This window comes from Peromyscus californicus, unplaced genomic scaffold (genome assembly GCF_007827085.1).
Source record: "Peromyscus californicus insignis strain IS unplaced genomic scaffold, ASM782708v3 Scaffold_1__1_contigs__length_55948999, whole genome shotgun sequence".
NCBI classification, from domain to species: Eukaryota; Metazoa; Chordata; class Mammalia; order Rodentia; family Cricetidae; genus Peromyscus; species Peromyscus californicus.
Window position 1 is genome coordinate 21,164,797 of NW_026294492.1, and position 27,258 is coordinate 21,192,054.

Below are 27,258 nucleotides of genomic sequence, written 5' to 3' on the forward strand. Positions count from 1 at the left end.
AGCAGAGAAAAACAATGACAGCATGAAATTTGCAGGCAAATGGATGGAACTAGAAAATATCATCCTGGGTGAGGTAACCCAGACTCAGAAGGACAAACATGGTATGTACTCACTCATAAGTGGATACTAGATATAAAGCAAAGAACAATCAGACTTCAACCCACAGATCCAGGGAGGCTACCTAGCAGGGGGGACCCTAGGATGACTGTGGCTTATAATAAGTTTTGGGTTTACCCAATCACTGGGCAAGCTTTAGTGAAACATTTCACTATTAGGATAAGAATTTGTACCGTATCAAGCTGATGAAAGGATATGCTGACTGTACTTTCAGGAGGGGATGCTAAAATCTTTTTAGATTATGGATTAGCCTATAGAAAAATGTCTGCCATAAATCAGTGAAGGGGAAGATGAATAGGAATCTCACTTACACAACATAAGTAAAACATAGATCTCTGAACAGATGAAGATAGGTTTCTTCTGTATCCCAGAATCTAATCAATATTTATATGTATAGTTCAGCTATCATTTGGCTTAAAAGGGCTTAGTGGGAAATGTTATCATTTTTACTATTTTCTACAGAGAAAATATTTTCCAGTTTCAAATAACCCTGGACTTTTGAATTATAACCTTTTTTTTCCCTTTGGTTTTTCGAAACAGGGTTTCTTTGTGTAGCTTTGCACCTTTCCTCAAACTTGCTTTGGAGACTAGGCTGGCCTTGAACTCACAGAGATCCGCCTGCCTCTGCCTCCACCACCGCCCGGCTATAACCTGTTTTTATGTCCAAGCTATCTGTGTATTATTTCTCCTGCAGTTGTACATAAAATGTTTTACATTAAAAAAGGACAAATACTGCCGGGCGGTGGTGGCGCACGCCTTTAATCCCAGCACTCGGGAGGCAGAGCCAGGCGGATCTCTGTGAGTTCGAGGCCAGCCTGGACTACCAAGTGAGTCCCAGGAAAGGCGCAAAGCTACACAGAGAAACCCTGTCTCGAAAAACCAAAAAAAAAAAGGACAAATACTATAGAATTGTATTACATGAAATATATAGAATATACAAATTCATAGAGACAGAAAGATTAGACGTTATCTCAAGATGGAGAAGAAATATAGAGCAATGATTTCCTAAGTATAGAATCTCTGTTTTGTGCGATGGAAAAGCCCCACAGACAGACAGTAGTATCAGGACATAATATCATAAATGTAATAAATCAATAAATTAATGTAATTAATGAATATCATAAATATAGTTATTGAATGAATATTGCGAATATGATCAATGAATACCACAAATGTAATTAATATCATGAGTGTAATTAATGAATATCATGAGTATAATTAAAAAAAAACGGAGATCATAATGCTTGAAAAAAAAAGATGTAGGTAGCTACCCTCAAGTTTAGAGTAGATAAAGTCCAGGCAGAGGTGGTCACTTTTACTATCATGTCCTGGACCTCAATCTATTTATTTGGTTATATGTGGAAAAAGCTAGGTGCAGAAAGATAATAAAGATGCTGTCTTAGTTTGAGTTTTTTATTGCTGTGAAGAGACACCATGACTGCGGTGACTCTTATCAAGAAAATATTTACTTGAGGGAGCTCGCTTACAGTTTGAGAAATTCAGTCCATTAGCATCAGGACAGGGAGCATGGTGGCATGCAGGCAGATGTGGGGCTGGAGCTGAGGGTGCTACATCTTGCAGGCAACAGGAAGTCAACCGACAGTCATACTGAGGGAAGCTTGAGCAAAAGAGATCTCAAAGCCTGTCTCGACAGTGACACACTTTGGGCCGCAAAGAGAAAGGCACTATTAGGAGGTGTGGCCTTGTTGGACCTTTGGGGGCCATCTTCTTTCAAACCCCCACAGATGAGTACAGGTGTTATGGTATTCTCCCAGATCATCCCTTGACAAACCTTATTTCATTCACAAGTCTCTGGTCACATGTTAACCTCCTCATGTTACCTTACAATTGGATGGGCGTGGTGGCCCATCATACCTTAAAATCTGTGATCACATTGCCTCCTTTGTCCAATTATAATTTTTTTTTTTTTTTGTTTTTCGAGACAGGGTTTCTCTGTGTAGCTTTGCGCCTTTTCCTGGAACTCACTTGGTAGCCCAGGCTGGCCTCGAACTCACAGAGATCCTCCTGGCTCTGCCTCCCGAGTGCTGGGATTAAAGGCGTGCGCCACCACCGCCCGGCTCAATTATAATTTTTATTAAGTATTATCCATCCTGTCAAGAAACACTACATTTCTGGATCATATGTCTTCTTCACATTTTTCTTTTTATGTTTTTAAGACAGGGCCTCACTATGTAGCCTTGGCTGACCAGGAACGCACTGTGTAGATCAAGCTGGCCTTGAACTTGCAACAATCCTCCTGTATCTGTTTCCTGAGTGCTGACTGGGATTACAGATGTGTGCTATGATGACAGTCCCAGAGACATTTGGACATGGTGGTCCTCCCTTACTCATGGGGAATAAGTTTGTTTTCTTAAAGACTTACTTTTATTTTTAATTATGTGTATGTGTGTGTGCCTGTGTGTGGCCACATAAGTGTCGGTGCCCACAGAGGCCAGAGGATTTTGGATTGCCCTAGAGCTAGAGTTACAGGAGGTTGTAAGCCGCCTAAGGTGGGTGCTGGGCACTGAACACAGGTCACCTGTAAGGGCAATATTCCCTCTTAACCACTGAGCCATCTCTAGAAGTAAGTCCTAACACACCCCTACTCCACTGGATGTACGCATCCATGAATAGTACTGGGCTTAACACACACATACCATGCTTTTCCTATAAGGGTTACCTATAGTAACGTGTGATTTATAAATTAGGCACAGTAAGAGACTAACAATTAACAATGCTGAAATAGGAGAATCATAACAAAATTCTGCAATAAAATTGCCCATTTACCACCATTTTTGCATTTTGGTGCATAAAGGTTAGCTGAACACAAGTACTTTTATGCAGTGATAGTTTGCTAAACAAGAATGATACTAAATGATTAGTGGCCACGTGATGTAGATATAATGAATATGATAGTCAAAGGAGTGATTCATATATACATGTATATGAATATGAATAATTTCTTTAATGTTTTTTTTTTTTTTAGAGCTGAGGACCGAACCCAGGGCTTTAAGCGCTCAATCCCCAACCCCTTCTTTCATGTTTTAAACAAATCCTCACCACATAGCTCAAGGTCTGGCTTTCAACTTACTGTGTGGCTTAGGCTTGCTCAGAACTTGTGACCCTCCCACCTCTGTTCACTGAGTGTTGGGCTTATGCTTTGTGCTAACATATTTGGCCTCTGATTCTTAACGATGAAGACGTAGAAGTCGATGTCAATAGTCTGTTTTCCAAGCACTTAAATGTTTCTTTTCAGGAGCTGGCAAGATGGCTCAGTGGGTAAGAGCACTCGTTCTGCAGGCACCAAGATGAGGACCTGAGTTTGAATACTCAGCACCCACGCGCAAAATCAGTTTGCCTGTGCCTGTGACCCCAGCCTTGGGGTGTGGGGGCAGACAGGAAGATCCGGAGAGCCTGCTGGTCAGCCAGCCTAGCTGAAAAGGTGAACTTGAAGTTCAATGACAAAGCCCGTCTCGAGGCAGTACGGTGGAGAGCAGTAGAGGAAGACATCTTATCTGGCTTCTGAACGCCCACACCCAGGCTCATACACCTGAACACCACCATGCACCCCTTGCCCCCCGACCTCAAGTTTCATTTCATTGTCTTTTCTGGCATTGTTCCTGACAGGAATTTGGAAGTAAGTATTTGTTCTTTTTTATGTCATGTGTATTTTTCCTCTGGTGCTTTAAGAGTTTCTGTTTGTAGGCCAGGCAGTGGTGGCGCACTCGGGAGGCAGAGCCAGGCGGATCTCTGTGAGTTTGAGGCCAGCCTGGTCTACAGAGCGCATGCACGTGTGTGTGTGTGTGTGTGTGTGTGTGTGTGTGTGTGTGTGTGTGTATGTATTATCTCCCCCAACCCCTTAATTTCACCCAAGATAATAGAAACTTAAATATGAAGGTAGGGAATGGATCAATTTTGTAACTCAAGGCTGTAAGAGGAAGAGGGCACAGGAAATAAATGTGCATTTGGGAGTTCAGAAGTAAGGATCTGACAACTATAAATGGCAAAAGGTTTCCATGAGGACCCTGCACAGTAAGAAGCTAGGGTGCAGAGGACCAGAAAGGAAATTGTATTTCACAACAGGCAAAGTTAATGATGTTCCTTTTAAATTCACTGAGGACAAGAAAAATTTATTTATATATAGTTTATATAACTATATAGTATATGTATATAACAATTTGTATATTGTTTTATATATATGACTTTTTATTGGGTATATCCTCAAAGAATCAAGTCAACTCACCCTAGAGATATCTGAATAGACATGCTTACTGCTGTGCTATTTACAATAGCCAAGTGAGGGTATCAGGCTAGGTGCCCGTCACTGGAAGAATGGATAAATATAATGTGACATATATACACAAGGACGTTTTGCTCAACCCCAAAGAATGAAATGATGCAATTTTCAGGAAAATTAATGGGGCTGGAAATTGTCATGTTGAGTGTGGTAAGACAACCGCACAAAGACAAGAATCCTTTGTTTTCTTTCCTAAGTGGAATTGGGGTGGGGGCCATGAAGGTAAAGGGGAGACTCTGCTGGGCGGGGATGGAGACAAAGCGGGGGGAGGACGAGAATGGCTAAGTGATGGGTCAACGTGATCAAAGCACATTGTATGCGCATATGGAAATGTCATAATGAAACCTAGCAATGTATACAATTAACAAGACACTAAAACCTAACAAAAAAGACAGCGACAGATAACTACAGAACCAATACTTTATTTTCTATTTTGCCAATTAATTACAGTAAAAATTTAAATTCCAAAATGACTTCTGTCACCATATTATAATTATCTGGGCTACATCTTCCTGCCATCTGCTGGTGTAGTTTAAAGCAATAAAAATGGATTTTAATTTCATCCTTAACAAAATATAATTAGAAGGATAAATCATGAGGGGGAAAAATCATGTATTTTAGAATTAATTATTAAATTTTCATTTATCTACTATTTCTGGTTTTGGGTGATCATGCTTCCCATTATTATAAGTAATCAACAATTGATTATATTATATTTGAAGTTAACAATATATTTGTAAGCAGGTTGGGTAGGCATAATAAATAACCAAGAACTGATTATATTTAAAATTGACATTAAATATTTATAAGGTAGATTGGATATGCATTATCATCACCTCTGTTTTGGGGAGAAAGTTAAGACTTCAGAAAAGTACTTGCTTATCAGAAATCTCGTAGCTGTCGCAAGGGGCTGACCTAAATTTAACTCAGGTCTTCCAATGCTAATGCTACAGTCTTTATGCTGTTGTACTCAGACAGCATTTGAAAGAATTGTGACCATTGTAGTAGATATTCTGAATACAGACAAATGTTTAAGTAGCAATTGCAGCAGAACACTGAAAGAGATTCAGTAGAGACCCGTAGTTTATCCCATCTCACTATTTCTGTGACTTTCTAAGTTCACGTCCCAGAGGCAGTCTCTACTCCAGTCTCCGAATAGTGCTTATCCCTAGAATTTTATTTGTATTTTAAATCTTTTGCACAATCTGTTGCCTCTGCCTGAAAGTTCCTTCCCTAGCTTCCTTACTTAGCTAAGTCATCCACATCCTTTAAATTTCAGCTCGGTCTGGCCTCCCCCAGGCATTCCAATGCAGCAGTCCAGGGTGGCTTAGGGACCTTGCCTCTGATCTAGTCATCTACGACATTTCTTTCACGTCACGTGTGCCATACACACTTCTGTATCACCACCAGCTAAGGCTGCACCTATGTACACGCTGCCTTAATAAACTTGCTGCAGTAATACACCAGTGCCAGATACTATTTCTAGACTGCTTATCATATAAGTATTGCACCAAATACTTTTATTTATCGATTCAAATAGTCATTACAAAAAATGCCATGAAAAACTGTTTTCTTCTTCTTTCACAATAAGGAGAATTAAAATCATACACATTGAAAAAACATACCCGTTTGCTTAAAAGATGGTGAAACTAGGATTTATTCACTTATTTAAAATTTTCTGAGACAGGGTCTCATGTAGTCTAGGTAGGCCTCAAACTCCCTATGTGGCCAAGGATGATCCTCCATTCCGGATTCTTTGGCCACTGCCTCCCAAGTGCTGGGATAACAAGCATGTGCCACTATGCCCAGCTCAGAGTCAGGATGTTTAGAGTCACTTTTTGTATAAAATACAATCTATTAGAAGAGATCATTTAAATTCATGTGAAATATGAACACAGTTAACTTAAGCTTAATATTCTATGATATTCCACAAAAGAATGACTTAGTTGTGCTGTACAACCTTAATAATTTTGACAAACAATATTCTACAGAGAAGTTTATGTAAAAATGTTTGAAATGAATCTGACATTAAATATTTAATATGGGTGGGTTAGGTACCCTGCCATCTTTTAATGTTTCTACAGAGCAGTTTATATAAAAATGTCTGAAATGAATGTACATCGTAACATAATACATGTGGAATGATTATATTTGCTAGTACAAAGAGAAAAATCATAGTTATTAAAAAATTCACAAAAGACTAAACTCTGGGTATGTGTTGTTTATGGAACACAATTAACACTTAAAGGTTGGAAAAGATATACTAGGCAAATATCAATTACAATAACTGTGGAAAGCTTTATTAACATCAGCCAAACAAGAAAGAAAATAGCAGAAAGAGAGAAGGTAATAATTTCAGATTGAATATAGTAATAAAATACCATCAAATACACATTATAAAACAAAAATAAACATAGCTGTAGTTAGAAAGACAAGTCCATCATATATATGTATAAATGGTTTTAACATAATTCTTTAAATTTTTATTAATCAATTAATTATTTTTTCCCAGCCTGATCAGTTCCCCCTCCCCTTCCCTCCTCTCCCTCCAGCCTCCCCTTAGTTCTTCAGTATTTAAAGTACTAGGCACATGAAGTCACCTCGGGCTGGAGAACTTGGGTAAAGCCACAGCTTCATTCCTTTCAAGTACGGGTCAGTGAGGGGGGCCCCCTTCCTTATCAACTATCCAGTTCGAGGTGTTCTATTATAGCACCACAGAACGAGGGAAGACGGGATGTGCATGCTTGTACCCCTGTACTCCCGCCACGTCCACCAAGTAGCTATCCTGAGCAAGACGCTGCGATACCCTGAGTACAAACAGTGCACTTCTTTTACTATCCTTATTTTTGCTAAGATACACTGTCGATTTTCTTTTGCCTTTAACATAAAATCAAAGAAATACTTATCTCTGATAAGGGTCTCACAGAGACCTTTCTGTCTCTGTTTCCCACGCGTTGGGATTATTATTATATTATTATCCTTATTTTTGCTAAGATAAACTGTCTATTTTCTTTTGCCTTTAACATAAAATCAAAGAAATACTTATCTCTGACAAGGAGCTCACAGAGACCTTTCTGTCTCTGCTTCCCACGCGTTGGGATTAAAGGCTTGCACCACCATGGCTAAATTTTATTTTTTAACGTTTTTGAGATAGCATATCTTGCAGCCTTGATTGTTCTCTAACTTGCAATATACCCGAAACTGACCTTGAACTCCTGTCTCCACCTCTCACGTGTTGACATTACCACCACTTAAAGGTATGTACCACCAAAGATGGCCCTAGTGGACTTAAACACCAAGATTCTCTAAGATCTTTGGTTGAAAGCACAGATAATTGAAAATCATACCTTTACTTAATCACTTAAAAATGAAGACTCTTAATCAGAATCCCTTCCCCCAAATATTATGGTTCTGACCAATGGTAAAAATCCACTATAAAATATATCTCCATATATGTAAATATATGTAAAATATAATTTGTACCTGGGTAGGGTAGCCTAGTCCTAACTTGTTGGGAGACTGAGGAAGGGGCATCACTTGAATGCTTGAGTCTGAGGCCAGACTGGGAACATAGTAAGACCTTGTCTCAAATAAAACACACACACTTGCAATTTATAGAGGGTATTTAAGAAACCACTGCACAAATTTCTTTGTGCAACATTACAGAATTGTATTTCAAGATTTTGTTTCCGACCACAAAAGGAAAAGCCAGTACCTAAGATGTGATGTATTTGGAAAACAAACCCAAAACCAAACTATAACAAAATATCCCAAACAAAAAACCCCAGACCTAAAACAAAAACACACAAAACCAAGTTTTATTTAGATGACAAACCAACCATATACAAAGGTGATTTGTAGTTGGCTCTGCAGTAGTAGAAGACATTCTTCAAGTCCAGAGTATCACAGAATAACTGTGAAATAAGGCAAGGATATTGAAGGGTTTGAATGCTCATGTGAAGAATGAAGATCTCAAAAATGGTTCTTGCAAATTTGTCACGGACTCTTACATAATACAAAGAAAGTTTGTCCTCCAAGGCCATAAAAGTAGGAATTAAAATTATATTCAAGCCGGGCGGTGGTGGCACATGCCTTTAATCCCAGCACTTGGGAGGCAGAGGCAGAGGCAGAGGCAGGTAGATCTCTGAGAGTTTGAGGCCAGCCTGGTCTACAGAGTGAGTTCCAGGACAGTTAGAGCTGTTACACAGAGAAACCCTGTCTCGAAAAAACAAACAAGAAATCCCCAAAACACCACTACCACCACACACACACACACACACACACACACACAATTATATTCCACGAGGTAACGCTGACTGAGTATGGCTAAGCATGGAAGAACTGCAGTGCAATCATCTCAGACCATTTTGGGATCCTCCATCTTCAGCATCCATCTCCTTTTGGAAGCTTTCTCTATGCTTCCAGAGAACTTGTAGGTACTTGCTCCAGAGCATGGATCATGCTTTCCTAACTGCAATCTTGCCAGTGTCTAGCATATTTTTCATTATCTTATTATCAAATAATTATCAAAATATTGGAGCAAAATTCACTGGAGTTCACCTTTGTCCTCCCCAGAACACAGAGGAGCTAGCGAGGGATGATGGATGGATACCTTAGTATCAGCAATCCCTCCCTCCCCCCATCTCCTCCTCCCTCTCCTTTTTGAGATAGGGTCTCATGTAGCCCTAGCAGACCTTGAATTCCCTACATAACCGAGGCTGGCCTTGAACTGACTCTCCTGCCAGATCGAAGGTGTGTGCTGTCACACTTCGTTTCTTTCTTGTCATTTGGAATTTACTTTTTTAAGCATCTCTTTTCACGGGAGGTATCAAAATTAGCAAATTTCTCATGGATGATTTCTTCTGGCATTACAGAATACAAGTGACAGAAACATTACTTAAAAATACTGATTTTAAAATATGACTTACAACTTAAAAGCGAACTTTTAAAACTAAAAAAGCAGAAATCATGAAGAATGGTTTTATACTCCTCAAATATGGGGGACTGTCAAATAATTTTGGACTAATGTTCCTGTGATTTTTTTTTTAACTTTACTGAAAATGTGGCCTAAAAGTGATTTTCCTGATCTAAATATGATAATATGCTTTAGTCCGATCAAGGCTACAAAGGTGGCATCAAAGGAAATTTCTGTTAGCATCCCCTCACTTTCCTAGAAGCCTTTCATTAGGCTGGTTGTTACAGCACCAGGAAGGCAGGATGGGAGTGATGCTTTGTCAGTTTGCCTGCATAAATGTATGTGCACCCAGTGTATGCCTGGTGCCCGTGGAGGTCAGAAGGGGGCGTCGGACCCCCTGGAGCTGGAGTTATAGGCAGTTGTGAGCCACCCAGTGTGGGTGCTGGGAACCGATTCCGGGTCCTCTGCAAGAACAAGTGCTCTTAATTGCTGAGCCATCTTTTTAGCCCATTTTTAAGAAAGTATTTTTTCTTATTTAAGTAATCTAGGTTTACTGCTTCCTTTATTCCAGTATCTACTTCAAATCTTTTGAGCATTAAGCCGTCGTTTTCTGATTTGCTCAGGATCAAGTTACATGTTTGAGTGAACTTGAGCCTTTCTCTGAAGCCGTCCCTTCCCAGCGGCAGCGTGGAAAAAGACAATGCACGTGTTAGCTGACATCACGGTCAGCTGCTTTGGAAACGTGGATTGAACTTGTCTCAGAGCAAGTTTTGGGGCTGCGGAGAGGCTGAGGGGTAGGCGGTAAATGAAACGAATCCTCGAGATATTGAAGTGCTCCTGGAGTTCAGAGCTCCGTGATCTCATCGTGCCTCCCAGCTTTAAATATCATTTATACACCGATGACACATTTATAGATCTGTCTCTCCAGACTGGACTTCTCTGACTGCCCCACTCCTGTATCTGCCCTTCTGACCCCTTCAATCTAATGGGTCAGCTGTCTGACGGGTATTCCAACCCTCACGTGTCAACCCTGAGCTTGATACAGTCTTCCACATCTGGGGCAAAGGGCAACTTCCCCCTTGCAGCTGCAGAGCCACACGACTTGGAGTCATCTGGCCTGATGCCCTCAGCAAGTCCTTTTAGTCGCGCTTTTTATCCATCCAGAGTATGATCCAGGGTTCTTTAATGACCCCCCCCAATCTTTTTTCCTTCAGAAACTCCAAACTCCTCCTTATTAACCATTCAGGACCTTTGCATATGCATTTCCCTTGCCTGCAGTGTTAGGCCGTCAGTTAATGTATTCTCGCTTCTTTCCTACTTTAGGAACTTATGCAAAATCACACTCCTCAGTGAGGCTTTCTTCAGCTGAGGATCTAAACTTAGGATTCCTGTCCTGCCTTTGTGACTTTCTTCGGAAGCACTGAACCTAGGACACAGTGTGATCTGCTTATTTTCACTGCTACCGCCTCCTTCTGTAGCTCTGTAAGCAGCCATATTTGTCTGTGTGTCTTTTCGACACAGGGCAGACACTGGTCCGTAGTGTTCATGCAAGACAAATGGACTGAACGACTGAAAAGAATGGGTGATACGTATGAAATAGGGAGTTAAAGTATGACTAAAGAAGGTCTGTAAACTGAACACACAAAAATTACCATGTATTTTCATGGAACTTTGGCTTTATCTCTCCTAAGAACACGCTTGAGTTCCCTTTTCTTTGTAACATGAACCCTTTTTTAAAGACTGGGTTTCATGTAGTTTAGACTGGCCTTCAACTCCACTATAGCTGAGGGTGACCTTGAAGTCATGATTCTTTGGCTGCCACTTCCCAAGTGCTGGATTACAGGCATGTGCCATCATGCCTGGCACGACATGAAACCTTAGCCATGAGTGTTCAAGAGAAAGGATAATGATAAATGAAGATGGGTCTTAAACAATGACAGCTGGATGAGCTAATGAGTTTTAAAAATTATTACTACACAGCTTACTACACACAGAGAACTAAAATTAAAGATGACAAAAATGCTCATTGATTGAATTATTAGCAGTGTCTGGCACACAGGAATACATAAAGTAAGCTGGACTTGGAAGGGAAGTCAGGGAAGCAGTTTTCCTTCTGAAGTGATTCTACAGTACGGGCATGATGTTTGAGCGGCTACGGTTAAAACGCAGGCAAGAAAGGAGAGTAATGAAGATACTCTTTTTAGTTCCGAAGATCTTTAGTTGGTATTCCTTATCAATGTCCACGATATACCGTGACTACAGAGACTATAAATTTCCACACAGACTATACAAAAAGGCAGAATGATAGGGAGGACAGTGACTCTGGAGGACCGGGGCTCCAGCCTTCACTATGCCTCTAACTGGCTGTGTGATTAGGGGTGAGCTGTTTAAGCTCTTGGTCACCTCATCTGTAAATGTGAGGATAGACTGAAAAGATCCAAAGGTTCCCTAAGTGATAGTGTATGATTATTACAGTGTGGGTAAATTGTTCTCAAAGGATATTCATAGTCTCATCTCGGCAACTTGCAACTATATTGTCTACAGCAAGGGAATAGTCAGGTAGTGAATAAGCTAATAAGAAACTATAAAGGAAGGAGGTTATCTTGAGTTATCTGGCTGGGGTCAATGTAATCACAAGGGTTTTTTATTTATTATTATTTTTACGTGGTTTGGTGTTTGACCTACTGTCTTTGTGAGGGAGTTGGATCCACTACAACCTGACTTGTGGTCAGTTTTGAGTTGCCATGTTGGTCCTGGGAATTGAACCCGGATCCTCTGGAAGAGCAGCCAGTGCTCTTGACCACTGAGCCGTCTCTTCAGCCCCACAAGGGTTCTGACAGTGCACATACAGTAAGAGTCAGATTGATGTCATGTGAGGAAGACTCAACCGACCATCTTTGGCTACGAAGATGAAGGGGGCCTGACCAAACCAGGATAGAGGAGTTACGAAAGTGTAAAAAACAAATTCTCCCCTACATCCCTCAGGAAGGAAGCCCACCCTACTGACTCCTTGATTTTGGTCCAGTGAGTACTAAGCCAGGCTTATGACCTCCAGAGCTACCATAATATTAAGTCAATTAAATCTGTGGCAAATTGTTTCAGCAGCAAGAGGAAAGTAATACACCCACAACACATCTGTAAGGGACAGAGCCAGACCCAATTTTTTTTTTTTTCCGGTCTTTTGAGACAGGGTTTCTCTGTGTAGCTTTGTGCCTTTCCTGGATCTCGCTCTGTAGACCAGGCTGGCCTTGAACTCACAGAGATCCACCTGCCTCTGTCTCCCGAGTGCTGGGATTAAAGGTGTGGCCACCACCACCCGGCCCAGACCCAATTTTTTTTTTTTTTTTTTTTTGGTTTTTCGAGACAGGGTTTCTCTGTGTAGTTTTGCACCTGTCCTGGAACTCACTTGGTAGTCCAGGCTGGCCTCGAACTCACAGAGATCCGCCTGGCTCTGCCTCCCGAGTGCTGGGATTAAAGGCGTGCGCCACCACCGCCCGGCTCAGACCCAATTTTATGCAGGGTTCTGAATAAAAATCAGGTATTTTTTAGGAATTAAAAAAAAAAAAAAACCAAGATCATGAAAACTTTTTACAAAAATCTGTGGAAATTAGTAGTCTAGGGAATAGTTTTTTATTAGTTATTCACATGAAAAATAGAAACTCAGATATTCTATAAAGAAAATGGCAAGGGAAATTAGGGCATTTATACATAATGTAAGTTTTTAGGCCCTGGCCTACTTATCTATAAACTGAGGGGGTGGGACCAATAGCCCCTACACTTTCTCTCTCTTTGAAATAAGGTTTTAAAATCCTGACATCATAAACGTAGTCTTCACACCCGAGTCTGAGGAGTAATCACTGTTGACGGTACTAAGGTATTTGCAGTATTTGCTGGTCAAGCTTCACAGAAGGTGCTGGACTGAGCCAGGCTATGCACATGCACAATTGAGTAACAACCTTTCAACTTGGTATGTTTTTGATGGAACCATTTCTAAAGTTAAGCATACTCCCCACTTTTATATAAAATGAATATCACATTTTATCTTTTGAAGAACCGTCACTAGGATTATCAGTTAGTTATGATGGGCTCCAAGAAGACGACCCTCTATACACACAGGGATCATAGACAGAGGTCTGTCGGCCGGCTTTTTGTAGGACTTGGGAGATAGGAATGATTTTTCACATTTCTAAAAGGTTGCTGCAAAAATGTGACCTAGACCACGTATCAATTACCAAACTTAAACATTTACTATCTGGAGCTTTACAGGAAGGTGTGCTGGCTTCTCTAGAGAAAGATGCATAAGCCTACTCACCAAGTGTCTCAAACTATATTGTCTGTCACTTAAAAAAAATCATGTCTATTTTGGCATAACTTATGACAAAGTAGCAGCTCAAATATTTCTGAAAAGAAACATTTGAAATTTAGGGACAGACTTGGTGGCGTAAGCCTGTAATCCCGTTACAACAGGATAGTCTGGTCAAGGCCTGCCTGAGTCACATAGTCCAAGTCTAGCATGGGGAAGGTAGTGAGATTCTGTCTCAAAATAATAAAAGGTTAGGAGTGTAGTTCAGTAGTAGTGTGCTCACTTGTTATGCAAGGGACCTGGGTTCAATTCTGGTACCACACACACAAAAGTATGTAAAATTTAATTATTTGAAGTTCTCTTGCTATCGCTATGCTGTATTTATTTATTTATTTATGGAGCTGAGGACCGAACCCAGGGCCTTGCACTTGCTAGGCAAGGGCTCTACCTCTGAGCTAAATCCCCAACCCCTATTGCTACACTTTAAAAAATGATTTTTTTATTTTTAATTCTGTGCACATGTGTAGGTTTGGGCACAGGAATGCAGGGCCCTTAGAGGTTAGAAGGTGTGGGATCCCCTGGAGCTGGGTCACTGGTGGCTGTGATTCAGTGCTCTGAACGGTTGAGCCATACTGTCTGAGGTCTCTGTCAATCACGCTTACCTCTACCGGTCTCCTTTCTAGTTCCATCTTTTGATGTTGAGTTTGGTAATTTGACAACATATATTTATCTAGCCATCTATCCTGTATGTCTAGTGTGTGTGTGTGTGTGTGTGTGTGTGTGTGTGTGTGTGTGTGTGTGTGTACCACACATGTGGAAGGAAGTCAGTTTCTGTCCTTCCACCATAGTGGGCTCCAGGACTGAACTCAAGTCATCAGGCTTAGGACAAGCACCTTTACCCCCCAAGTCAGTGATTCACAATCTTCCTAATGCTGTGACCCTTTAATACAGTTTCTCATGTTGTGGTGACCCCCAACCGTACAATTATTTTTGTTACAATTTCATAACTGTAATTTGCTACTGTTATGAATCATAACGTAAATATCTGATATGCGGACCTCCAAAGGGTTGAGACCCACAGGTTGAGAATAACTTCCCTAAGCCCTCTTGATGACCCTGATAACAATTTGTAAATATTTTATTAAGAATTTTTTTGTTCATTTTACATACCAATTACAGATCCCCCTCTTCCCTCCTAAGTGATTTTTTTTTTTTTTTTTTAAGATAGGGTTTCTCTGTGTAGCCTTAGCTGTCCTAGAAGTCACTCTGTAGACCAGGCTGTCCTTGAATTTACAGAGATCTGCCTGCCTCTGCCTCCTGAGTGCTGGGATTAAAGGCGTGCACCACCACTGCCCCAATTTGTAAATGTTTTTAGCAAGATTAAGTTGGACATGTTGGAGCCTGGAGCTTTTTTTTTTTTTTTTGGTTTTTCGAGACAGGGTTTCTCTGTGTAGCTTTGCGCCTTTCCTGGAACTCACTTGGTAGCCCAGGCTGGCCTCGAACTCACAGAGATCCGCCTGGCTCTGCCTCCCGAGTGCTGGGATTAAAGGCGTGCGCCACCACCGCCCGGCTGGAGCTGTTTTTAAAGTAGATATTGGTAGTTTGGTGCAACCATTTGGTTACTTTGATTACACTAAGGCCTTATTTCAAGGTTTTCTGTTATCATTTGGAAAAAGGTTTAGGGACGGATGAGGTCTTCATCATAGTAGACTTAATCATTTAAAAAATGATATTAAGTTGCATTATATTAGAAATGTGATCATTAACAAACAGAAGTGGAGTAGTATGAATCTTTTTGGAGTATCTGAGTTATTTTTCTACAACATGTATACTTTCATGCTTAAAACACTGTTTTCAGAAAAAAAAGACAAATCAGAAGGATCTTTCCTTCAATCTCTCTGATTAACTCAACTATTTTCATTTAGCATGTTTTTTCATCACTATTTGATCATAGTTTTTTAGTGAACATAATTATTATTTTTTTTTTTTTGACTCACACTTGGGTTTATCACAAGGTTGACCAACGGTTCACTTCTACATAAAAGTAAACTGTAAACAAGAGACACTGCAGGAATGCCAGCGATCGATAGAGTGAAAAGGTGTGTGTCTTTTTGCCTGGACGCCTTATTTCACACGTGTTCAAGGGAGTAATACCCAGTTGGGCCTGGTTGACAAAACACTTCTTGTTGTCCTCAGAACAACCCTGTAAGGTGGGTACATTCTCAGAGGTGGAAATGTCGTGGGGCAGCCTGGTCAAAAGCCAGGGGCAGCTGTTTAGGGGAGGGGTGGGATGTCTTTCGGTATCGGAGCTTCCGTTCAGGGGCGCCCAGTCCCTTCCCTTGTCATTGACTTCCACAGACTCGAATTCTGCCTTTTCCACGTGAGAAGTCGCGCCGTGGAAACCTAAAGCTCACTGCAAAGCTCCACGGTGGGTGCCCACAGCCCCCGAGGCCCGGGCACCCAACAGGGTGGCTCGCCCTCCCGAGACCCTGCGCGGCGGCCCCCGCACTAACCTGACCAGGTCGGTCATGCAGGAACCCACCACCACCACCGCCGCCGCCGCCACCTCCTCCTGCCGGGGCCTCGCGGGCTCCCCGGACGCCGCCATTCCCAAGCCTTGCTCTAGCTCAACCCGGACGCTGCCCTTTGCCCTTTGCCTGAACCCGTAACCAGGGACGCCGCGCCTTCCTCCCTAACGACGCGGGCGTGCTGCACGCCGGTTTGGGTCGCCCACCCTAATGCCCGTGAAACCTCCCGGGCCTCCGGCCGGTCCCGGTTCTTCTCGGACCCATGTTCCCGCCCCGCCGCCCGGCACGGGGCCGAGCCGCCACGGCGAGAGTCGGCCCGGCTCGCCAGGCTCGAGGCGGCAGCCGCGGGGAACCTTCAGGCACTACCCGGCCGCCTTCCTTCGCTTCCGGCCGGGCTCTCGGCGCGGGGACGCGCACGCCCGGCCGGCTCCGGAGGGAGGTGTGTGGGGGGGGCGGGACGTCCGGGTGGGGGAGCGCGCACGCATCCGGCCCGCGGTTCGCGCGCAGGTCGGTGCGTCGGTCGGGGGCGCGCTCGGGTAACCTGTACCCCGTCTAGTCGCCGGTTACTGATCGGACTTAAGTTCCAGGTACCTGGACCCGGGCTGGTGCGGGGAGGTTGGATCTCAGGCGCACAGGTGGCGCCGAGAGCCATGTTTGAATCTGGCCCGAGAGCTAGCCTCTTCCTCAAGAGAAGGCCCGCGTTCCAAAGATGCCCCGCTCGCCCCCCAGCACGCGGATCCCCCTCAAGAACGAGCCCCCAAGACCCGAGGCTTCTCTCTCTCCCCACATATCTTGCTCACTCATGGTCCCCGATGAAGCCCGCTTCTTTTGCGCTTAATAGAGGGGGGAAAATCATACAGTTTGGGAGAGAGGGTTGGATGCCTTTAGGGTTTCCTCAGAATGGGTGGCCATTCTTTGGATCTGAACCGGTTCGCTCTCCCCATCCCTCCCCGATGTTGCCCCAGTGGAGAAATTGCTCCCCCGCCGTAACTTCCTTCGTGCGCCATATGACGTGAACGTGATGCAGCAGGAGGCCACCCCTTTCCGTTCCATGACGTCAACGGGGCACATGTTTCCGTGTTTGTCATCCTCCTAATTGCAAGAGCCTGGTCGGTGCTTTATACGTCTTTGTATTCCCCAGATAGCCAGCCCACCAAAAGACCTCATGTGACCCTACCTTACGGCAGCAGATTTCTATAAAAATCATATATTTGCATTTTCCTCCTGCAATACGTCAAAATCAGGAAATACAAATTGCAAAAACAAGCGTTCAAGAAAGCCTGGCCACCAAAAATTCCTGCCCCTCTGGGTTCCGTTATAATGGTGCCATGTGTAAAAAAGAGGGTGTGTGTGTGTGTGTGTGTGTGTGTGTGTGTGTGTGTGTGTGGTTTGTTTCCAGTCTATATCCCTGCATATTGTACCAAAAGACCATCGTTTTTTTTTGTTTTTTTTTTTCAAATTCCTGATTTGAGAGTCAGTATAGTTTTTTTTCTCTTTGTTAGAGAATTCACCCTTCACAACTGAGCCATCTTAAAGCTGCACAAAACTGTGTACTGTCAAAAAATTGTATTATGCCTATTATGCCTGCTCCGGAAATAAAGACAGAAATCCATTCCCTCAGGTGTGATCCTAAAGTCTTGACACTTGCTGAAGTGGAATGGGTTGTCATCGTCACTGGTGTGGTTTGGCATCTGGAGTAGGTTTTAGGTTTGTTTCTTTTGGCATTTTAACTAGTGAATCACTCAGACTAGCATCAACACTGGGTCAGCAGGAGCCTCGCTGATTTCTAGTTGTAAAGTCATCATGTATAAATTCATAACCATGTCTTCATATTTAACAAGGTGTATGCTTTAAAAATTCACCTTGCTGCTTCCTTTAGTGGCCAATGGGATTAATGCTTGAGAGGAAAATGGGAATAGTGGCCTTTGAGAGAGGTCTGGATTTGGATTCTAATCCTTCTGTTTGCTCTGTGTGTGACATGAAGTAACTTGGTCTCACTGGCCTTCAGTTTTTATATTCATAAAATGGAAACAATAGTCATTAAGAAACTGCTGTGGGGGGAGTGGATAGCTGTACAGAGAGAGGTGAGGAATAGAGAGCTCCTGTGTGAGGTTTAGAAGGTGCTAGTTTTGTTTCTCTTTCTTAGAGAAATTTGAGGTAAAATAGTAGGTACTGTGAGAAAAAAAAAGTCATGACAAAAATCAATTATTGTCATGAGAGATCTTTCTGTGTGCTCCTACCAGATGACTATTTCTGTGTTTTGTCTGTGATGTAAATAAGCATCCCTTTCAGGAACTGTGACGTTGGTGGGTAGAAATCAGGTAGGAGTACTGTAGAATTTAGAAAGAGAAATCTTTAAGGTGATTGTGTCAGTTAGTATATTATTCAAAAAACAGTTAGCCTTCTCATCTAGAAAATGGGAATTGGAAACCTGCCTTATACATGTTGTGGATGGCAACACTGCAGATAAAAGTGTTTTATAAGTGATGTGATGCTATAAAATGTATGTTTTTTTATGATAGATAGTTTACTCTTGCCTTGTGATGGCGTATTAGAATGGTATGGGGAAGTCATCTACAAAGGAGTCAGAAGAGAATCATTTGGAGACTAAAGTATATAGTATAAAGCTTAACCACTCAGAAATATTTCTGGGTGGCATCATGGGGTCATCATGGTATTTTTTTTTGGAAAGCTCTCTACAGTCATTTCTTTATTACTATCTAAAATGATAGAACAAGTATTCAGTTTTGCAGAGCCTGTAAGTCCGTGTGTGCCGTGGTGTGTAGAAACTAGATCCAGAGCAGCAGGCACTCATAATTGTAACTGGGTGGAAATTAATTAGCTTTCAATGTGGGATTAACCTTTCAGTTTGAGAAAGACAATGATCATTTGAATTGACTTATTCACCTCTAAAGTAGCAGCTTTCATTTAGAAGTCTATTAGGAATTCGTGCTCTCTCTCCTCCAGCTCCATGAATATCCAAGTAGCGTGGATGTGATTTATTGCTTTTGTATTATCAAGGGTAGAGACATCTTAGTGCCTGAAAATCAAAGATTGAAAAGACTCAATTAGTTTTTGTTGCTTAGATCTCGACAGGACTATGTTTTTATAATTTAAGTGTTAAGTACATTTTTTTTTTTTGCTTCATTTGTTCCTCAGATTCTGCTGGATTCATTCCCCTCGTGTGTGTGTGTGTGTGTGTGTGTGTGTGTGTGTGTGTGTGTGTGTGTGTGTACATGGTATATATGTGTGTGTATAGCATGTATATGTCTGTGCATGCCCATTTGCCTTGGTGTGCACGTGTGGAGGACAGAGGTCAGTGTTGAGTATCTTTCTCTCTCATTCTCTACCTTAGGTTTTGAAACTGTCTCTTCCTGACCTTGGAGTCCACCATTTTGGCTAGACTGGCTTGCCAGTGAGCCCTGGTGATCTGCCATGCTGCAACCCCCAGTGCTGGGGTTACATGTGTGTCACAGGGCCTGGCTTTTTACGTGCTTGCTGGGGGTCTGAACTCATGTGTGTTCAGCAAGCATTTTACTCATTGAACTGTTTTCTTAGGTGCCTCACACCCTATCAGTTTTTGAGGGTATATTCTCTTCATCCCTAAATATTTCTCCAGCTTTGCTCCCCTTATTCATTTATTTAAGATTTATTTTGATTAAATCTATTATTTGAGGCCTTATTCTGAGCATAAGTCTCAAGTAATCAGTATCCATGGTCCTGACCAGTAGTTAATAAAGCTTGCTTCAAATTTGGCTAAAAAAAAAAATCTATCATTTGAACTTACCACTTAATTTATATATTATTAAAATGTTACTGAATACTAAGTGTATGTTAAATGCATTTGTTACATGTGAGAACTTCGAGTTGTGGTCTTTCTTGGGGAGAGTCCTTGTAAACAGGTAATTATACTCCACCATGGGAGGACTTATTAAGAAAGGACTGTCAGCCGTAAATGATTTCTAGTAAGTAACCATTGGTTGTGTTTGCTCTAGAGTTTTGTACGTTGTCGCCAGTCAAGCTCTTTGTCCTCATGGGGACACGGGTGGAGGGGTTCCTAACTCAGTGATGTGTGTTTTGTGTGTTACGGGGACAGGACTGTTAGGGAAGGCTTCTCCATCTCAACCAAATTAGAAGAGCGGTTGTGACATGAGCCATGCCCTTTAGGGTATTGCTCTAGTGGAGGATCGTCTTTGGAGAGGAGGAGGGGATTGTACTTCAGGGTTCCTTTCATTCCTGAAAAGCACAGAACTGCCCATGCCCTGAATGTCTGAGCAGCAGGGATCTGGTTTCTTCTGGAAGACTAAGGGTGGAGGTGTTACCAGGTCACAGAGCACTTGCTCATACGAGAGAAATTCTGAGCACCGTGCTAGCTTCCAGGAAGCTTGTTACATCTTTATCTCTATATTGTATCTGGTAAACTGATCACCTTTCTTTCTTTCTACTTTCAGTGGTGACTCAAATCCAGTTAAAATGTCTCCAGAAATTGCCTTGAACCGAATTTCTCCAATGCTGTCCCCATTCATATCTAGCGTGGTCCGAAATGGAAAGGTGGGGCTGGATGCTACAAACTGTTTGAGAATAACAGACTTGAAGTCTGGGTATGTATCAGAGCTAATGCAACTTTACCTTTATAGTAAACTTCTTACTGGAAATTCATGAAAATTGACCATCTCTGGTAGCTTTCAAGTCATGATCTCACTACTGGCTGATTCAGTTGAGTTAAAAAAATGTTTGTGTGTGTGTGTGTGTGTGTGTGTGTGTGTGTGTGTGTGTGTGTGTGTGTGTTGAGGATTGAACTCAGGGTCTCACACATGCTAGAGAAGAACTTGACCACAGAGTTACATGCTAGTCCCCAATTCATTTGGTTTTATTTAATTCTTGACATTTCATGCTTTGTGTGTATGTGTCCACATGTGGGCGTTAAGGGCCATTTATTTCTACTGTTCATGTTCTAATATTCATGTGTTTTTTCTGGCTTATCTCTTTGGGTTTTAGCACGTGGGTTTTTCCTTCACTGGCTTGCTTTCTTGTTTACTGCAATATGTCATACACTGTAAGAACTGGGTTTAGAGATGCTGTGTCTGACATCATTTGATAATCTCCCTTAATACAAAAATTACAATAGCTCGCCAGAACGAGTGAGTCATTCTTCATAATGGGGTCAAAGCATCGAGTCTCACACCTGGATATATTGTATTAAAAATAATACAAAACAAAACACTCCAAACAAAACAAATTTAAGAAAAAAAAAAAAGAAAAAAGAAGTGGAAAATCCTGCTACACATTTCATCTAAAAATAAAATTTGAGCTACAGAAAAGACTGAAAAATACTATAGGAAATTACAGTAGTAAACTTGGTTGTCAACTTGACGGACCTAGGAAGAGGGCCTCTCAGTTGAAGAACTACCTCTATAAGATTGACCTGTGGGCATGTCTGGAGGGCATTTTCATGATTGCTAAATGATGGAGGAAGACGTCTTAGTCCATTGCAGACGGTACCATCTTTGGGCATGTCAGCCTGGGCTATATAAGAAGTGTAGCTGAGCCATCCCGAGGAAGCAAGCCAGTAGCCAACACTGCTCCAAGGTCTGTGTCTCAGTCCTTCCCTCCAGGTTCCTGCTTGAGTTCCTGCTCTGGCTTCTCTCAGTGATGGACCAGAGAGCCTGTAAGGTGTAATAAATCCTTCCCTTAAGTTGATTTTGGTCAGGGTTTTATCAGAGCATCAGAGAAGCAAAGTAGGACAGAAATTCACATGGTTTTACCATTCCTGATCATTTTACAGTTCTTATTTGAGATGAACTGTTTTCCTCTTTCATGGCCCAAGATTAATCCAGAATACAAACTATATTTGTCAAGTGTCCTCCATTTCCCTAGCCTGTCTTTAGTCTGTCTTTGCCGTGAATGATCTTGGCATTCTTCAAGAATATTGACTGGTTACTTGGTGATATGTCCCTCCATATGTGTCTGTGATATGTCCCTCTGTATGATGCTTTCTTACATTCGAGTCAGAACTATATCCCCTTCCCCAAGAGCATTACAGCAGTGTGGTTCCACCTCAGTGCATCCGATGCACGCCTATGTGATGTTCATGTTGTTTTGTGTGATCCTCCTGCCTCAGCCTCCTGAGTAGCTGGGATAGCAGACACCACACCCACTCAGCCATGCAGCCGGGACCTCAACACCACAGTGCTGCTAACCTGTGCTTGACCCATTGGGCACAGTCTATGCATTTTCAGTACACCATCTTTCCAGTTTCTGATGTGTTTAGTGGGGTGTAACCTCTTAGTAAGCCAGGGAGTAAATATCTGTTGTTATTTGTTCCCAGCTTTTGTCTTTGGGAGGTCTGTCAAGTGGCTTTGTGATGTTTTGACATATCCCCATTTTTTTTCCTCACTAGAAATGTTGCTTTTTTTTTTTTTTTTCCATATGTAAGAGCAAGCAAACAAGGTTTTACTGAGAAGTACAGTAACGGCATCAGAGAGGAGAGGGCAGGAGATGGGTGGTCTAAGATGTTGCATCCTTGGTTCTCTCTTAGTTATCCTTATTAGGTTCTTTTACCTTAACACTTTTTTATTTACACTGTGTCTATTTCATCTGTCTATGTGTGTGAACATGCATGTACCCCAATGCATGTGTGGAAGTCAGAGGGCAACCTGGGTCCTGAGGATTGATCTCAGGTCATCAGGCTTGGGTGACAAGTGCCTTTTTGCCCGCTGAACCATTTCATTGACTAGCATTTCTCTTTCTTTTAGACCTGTAGTGCTCAGGGTTATGGGCTGTAACGGGGATCCATATTTCTAATTTCTGTTTACTCCTCCATGTAGGGCACGGTACACACAGAAAGTATCGTCTGAGGAGACGTTTTGGAGGTTATAAGAACAGTCTTGTTAGTAATTGTAGCTAGCTACCCTTGACGAGATGCTATTTAAGTACCCATCTTCCGTATTTGACCGATAGGCTGAATAGATAGGCAAGAGCCAAATCAAAGCAAGGTTATTATTATTATTTTTTTTTAGTGTGTTAATTCATCCTTGCTTCCCGTATGGACCTTAGATTTGTCTGTATCCTTTAGGATCCTATGCACTCCTAAGCTCCATTGCTCGGGCCATCAGTCTCGTAAGGATAGAGATCTTACTGAATCTATTTGTGTGCTTCTGTGAGCTTGCCATGGTGCCTCCACGTATAATGTGGGAAACAGGGGCTGAATGAGTGGGTGGATGGGATAGGCGTTTCACAGACAGGTTACTTAGTTTGGGGGTCAGAGTAGTTTTGTTCTTGTGGCTTGGAAGGCTTTTGATTATCTTGCTAACATTTAATTCTATTACATATCATTCTAAAAATTGACATTCCCTGACAAGCTGATGCTTTTGAAATTATAGCAAAAATACATTACAACATTAGATGTATTCTTTAAAAAAATTTTGCATTTATTTATATGTTTTTAGATTTATTTATTTCATTTTTATGTGTATGAGTGTTTTACCTGAATGTATGTATGGGCACCATGTGCATTCCTGGTGCCTGCGGAGGTTGGAAGAAGGTGTTGGATCCGTGGAGCTGGAGTTAACATATGGTTGTGAACCACAGTGTGGTGCTGGGAACCAACCCCCGGGTTCTCTACAAGAGCAACAAGTGTTCTTAACCACTGAGCCATCTCACCAGACCCGGATTTATTCTTTTAGGTAGAATGTATACTGAGAACCAAAGGGGCCACTGTTAATTACAGGGAATCGTCCCATGAGCTTTCTAAAGGTTTATTAATTCTCTGCTGTGTGGTGACTTGATCACAGGCTTGTGCTATTTGCAGGATGCCGTACTTGGTCATTTTTAGTGAGTTTTGTAATCTTGATGATGTCTGAGTGTCTGATCAGCACTCTGTAATGATGCCTGGCAAGTGTAACAGGGAAGGCAGAGCAGCTCACTGCAACCTGTGGCAGCCGAGCCTTAGTATCCTTTTTTGGCATATTGCAGTGACTCAACCTCACTGGCACATGGCTGTGTTTGGGGCATCTGCTGTGACATCTCATCCACCCACAACTACCTGTTGCGTTTTTTTGGTGCATGTTCTGAATTTCGTTACTTAGTTAAAAATAGATACTCAGTGTAAGTACTTGATTACCGAAGAGGGTAATTTTAAAAGATGAGTGGTGTGCGTTCTTATGATTGAGCTCAGTTGGGCTGTGTCTGTCTCTAGCTTTCTTTCTTCGTCTGTCTGGAAGGAAGCTGCTGTTCTGGGAGGCAACAGATTAATTTAAAGATGGCAGTTTTAATACTTTAGTATGTAGATGTTCACTTGGCTCTTCATAGTGCTTTCTTTTCTTTTTTGATCGTGTTCTTTCTCCCTGAGCAAGTCTTCATTCTGTGTGTGTGTGTGTGTGTGTGTGTGTGTGTGTGTGTGTGTGTGTGTGTATAATACATATATTACATATTATTTTTTTTGAGACAAGTTCTCTCTACATAGCCCATCTTGAAATTCACTATGGCCTTGAACTCAGAGATCCATCTGCCTCTGCCCACAAACACTCCTCAGCATGTCTCTCCCACTTTAACATGCTCTCAGGTTGTAATTCATTATTAAATATATTTTTTTTTCTGACAAAAGTACCATAGTGAGCATTCTGTTTTATCCACACAAGAAGATGCATATGAGAACACTGTCTCAGGCAGAATTTCTCAACCTGGGTATGTTTATCTATTAGTGTTGTAAAAGCAAGAGAGTGAGTCATAGCAACATTCAAGAAGGGGGGAAAAACAGAGTGGAAACTCTAAGAATATGTCATGTGTAGTAAGGATAAAGAGTATTTTGTGAATTTTCAGTAAACTAAGTAAAAGTGTTCTGGGTGGGTCATAAAGAAAAATAAGCATCGATGATGAAAACAGACTGGTAGTTGCGCCTTGATGGTCTGTTCCTAGGAATGCCATTACTCACTCTTAGACTGTATGCAGCTTTTTTGTTTTTGGTTGTACCCACATAGTGTGTTTCCTTTTACCAGAAAGGTAGGAGAGTTCCTCTTAGTCTGCAGCCTCAATATTACCTGGTGTACCAGTTCATTTTCTGTTGCTGTGATCGGATACCTTGACCGAGGTCGCTTAGAGGAGAAAGGGTTTACTTTGGTTTAGTGTTCCAGAAGGATGGAGGAGGTCATGGGCGTAAGACATGGCGACAGGCAGGGAAGGTCTGGTGGTAGGAGGAAGCTGGCTGGTCACATTTTATCGGCTCTCAAGAAACAGAACAAAAGATAGGAGCAGGCTATAAAATGTCAGCCTGCCTCCAGCAGCATACTTTGTTCAGCAAGCGTTCTGCACCTGAAAGTGCCATAGTCTTCCCAAACAGTCCTACCAGCAGGGACCAAACCTTCCAACACACGAGCCTCTGGGGAACATTTCACCTTCAGACCATGACAGTGTTGTCAGACCTAGGTTTTTGTCAAGCCAATCAGTGTGAAATACTATTTCGTATAGTTTTAGCTTATATCTCTCTGATCTCCGTAACAATCTTTTTATATGCCCACTGGCAATTCAATTGCTACTTTTGGAGACAGTCTTTACTCATTTTTTTAAGTGAGCTGTTTGTTTATTTGCATAGATTTGAAAGCATAATTCATGTATTTTATATTTTAGACTTTAATCTTTTGGCAATTACATGTATTAGAAATACCTGCATGCAGTCTGTGGCTTGGATTTTTTCTTTGGTGCTACTTATATCCAGGAGTTTTAACTTTAATGAACTCAGATTAATTAATACTTTCATTTTGAAGAGGAGCACAGAGAAGAAAAAGAATATGCATAGAGAAAGAGGGGAGATGCAGAGTCTGAAGAAATTCTGGTCTTTTTAGTAGTCGTCCAGCCTTCCTAAGAGTTAACAATTTTTACTTTTCCTGATATTTAAATAGAAATTAGTTTTTTCCCCTCTAGGATGTAGAACAAGGTGCAGACATAGATCCCTTCCGTGTGGATGATTGAGCCAGCGTCATTCTTTGCCTGTCGTCCTGCAGTGCCATTTCAAGTCTCGTTGATGTCACACGTGGACTTTAGGCTTTCTCATCGGCTCCGTCCCCTCACTGTGTGTCATTTGATCGGCCATATCTGTTATCGCTTTAAAAGGTGTTAGTCTCGCAGAACAAATTGTCCCCCATCTACCCTGTTCTAGTGCTTTAAAATGGTCCTGTTGAATCACAAATCCTAAATACTTTAAGAAAATAACCTCATTTAGTAGTGTGCTGTTCCATTAGGGAACCTCCTCTAATCCAGTTAACAAAGCCTCTTCCTTTTAATTCACCAAGAAAAGGAAATAAAGGAAGAGTGACGTAGTGAGGGATTGACTGAAAATCGATGTTCAGGAAAACTCTCTGAGATGACATTTAAATTGAGTAATGAAAGATACGTCTAATTCAGTGTGAAAGTCAGGGGAGCCGATGGAAAAGGTACGCATGTGCAAAGGCAGGAAGAAGCTTTGAGTTCTGGGGTTGGAAGGACCACCGTGGTCGGAATAGAGATGTGAGGCAGAGAGAAGAGATTCTTGCGGTGCCCGAGGGCCTAGGTTCGAAGCTGTTTTATTCTAGCTGAAATGCGAAGCTACTAAAGGATTCTAGGTAGTGTGAAGTGATCTTACTATATTTAACAATAAGATAAGTGGAGTATATGGGAACCGTCTTGTTCACAGCATGGCATCTTGTTAACAGGCCAGTACGTAGACAAGGTGAGAGTTGATGGCATCTTAGAGTGTGAGGTAGCAGTGAGGACAGAAAGCCATGAGGTTACTGAGCTGTTGAGGAGGTGGAATAGTGAGGACATTGAATGTGGGGTTTGAGGGGGAGTCAAGGATGGCCACCTCTGTCTTAGCTTGACTTCATTCATGTCATTTACTGAGATGGGGCAGGGCCAGTGCAAGAACTGCTTCCCTCGAGATTGGTTAGTTTCTGGATCTGCCATATTGCTGTCATTTTGGGTCTTTTCTTTGCCTTTTTCCTGTGCTGAGCTTCGTATCTTGTTTTCTTACTTTGTTCTCTTTCTTTATTGGAGGTGATAGCATCCTAACAAAGGGAGAGGGGAGATAAATTGTAGTGTTCTTGAAAATCTAAAAGTGTTTTTATTC

The 27,258-nt window shown here is 41.9% G+C and overlaps 2 protein-coding genes across 17 annotated transcripts in view; one reads left to right on the forward strand and one right to left on the reverse strand.

Annotated features, from left to right (window-relative positions):
* The window catches only part of Rbks (ribokinase), an 88,328-nt gene extending 71,761 nt beyond the window's left edge, over nt 1-16,567 (reverse strand). For 5 of the 15 annotated variants that reach the window (XR_008220163.1, XR_008220162.1, XM_052746192.1 and 2 more), the window contains exon 1: nt 16,146-16,562. Coding sequence is in view for 12 of the 15 variants with exons in the window: in XM_052746192.1 (XP_052602152.1) it covers nt 16,146-16,240 (95 nt within the window). In the remaining 3 variants the exon portion in view is untranslated. Of the gene's footprint in view, nt 1-16,145 lie in introns of all 15 variants that reach the window. The other 10 variants (XM_052746186.1, XM_052746187.1, XM_052746181.1 and 7 more) reach the window with 9 other exon arrangements.
* Nucleotides 16,568-16,633: 66 nt separating this feature from the next.
* Nucleotides 16,634-27,258, forward strand: part of Babam2 (BRISC and BRCA1 A complex member 2) — a 376,695-nt gene continuing 366,070 nt past the window's right edge. The window contains exons 1-2 of one of the 2 annotated variants that reach the window (XM_052746193.1): nt 16,634-16,747; nt 20,612-20,761. In XM_052746193.1, coding sequence (XP_052602153.1) covers nt 20,634-20,761 — 128 coding nt within the window. In that variant the 5' untranslated portion in view covers nt 16,634-16,747; nt 20,612-20,633. Of the gene's footprint in view, nt 16,748-20,611; nt 20,762-27,258 lie in introns of those variants that run through there. The other variant, XM_052746194.1, reaches the window with a different exon arrangement.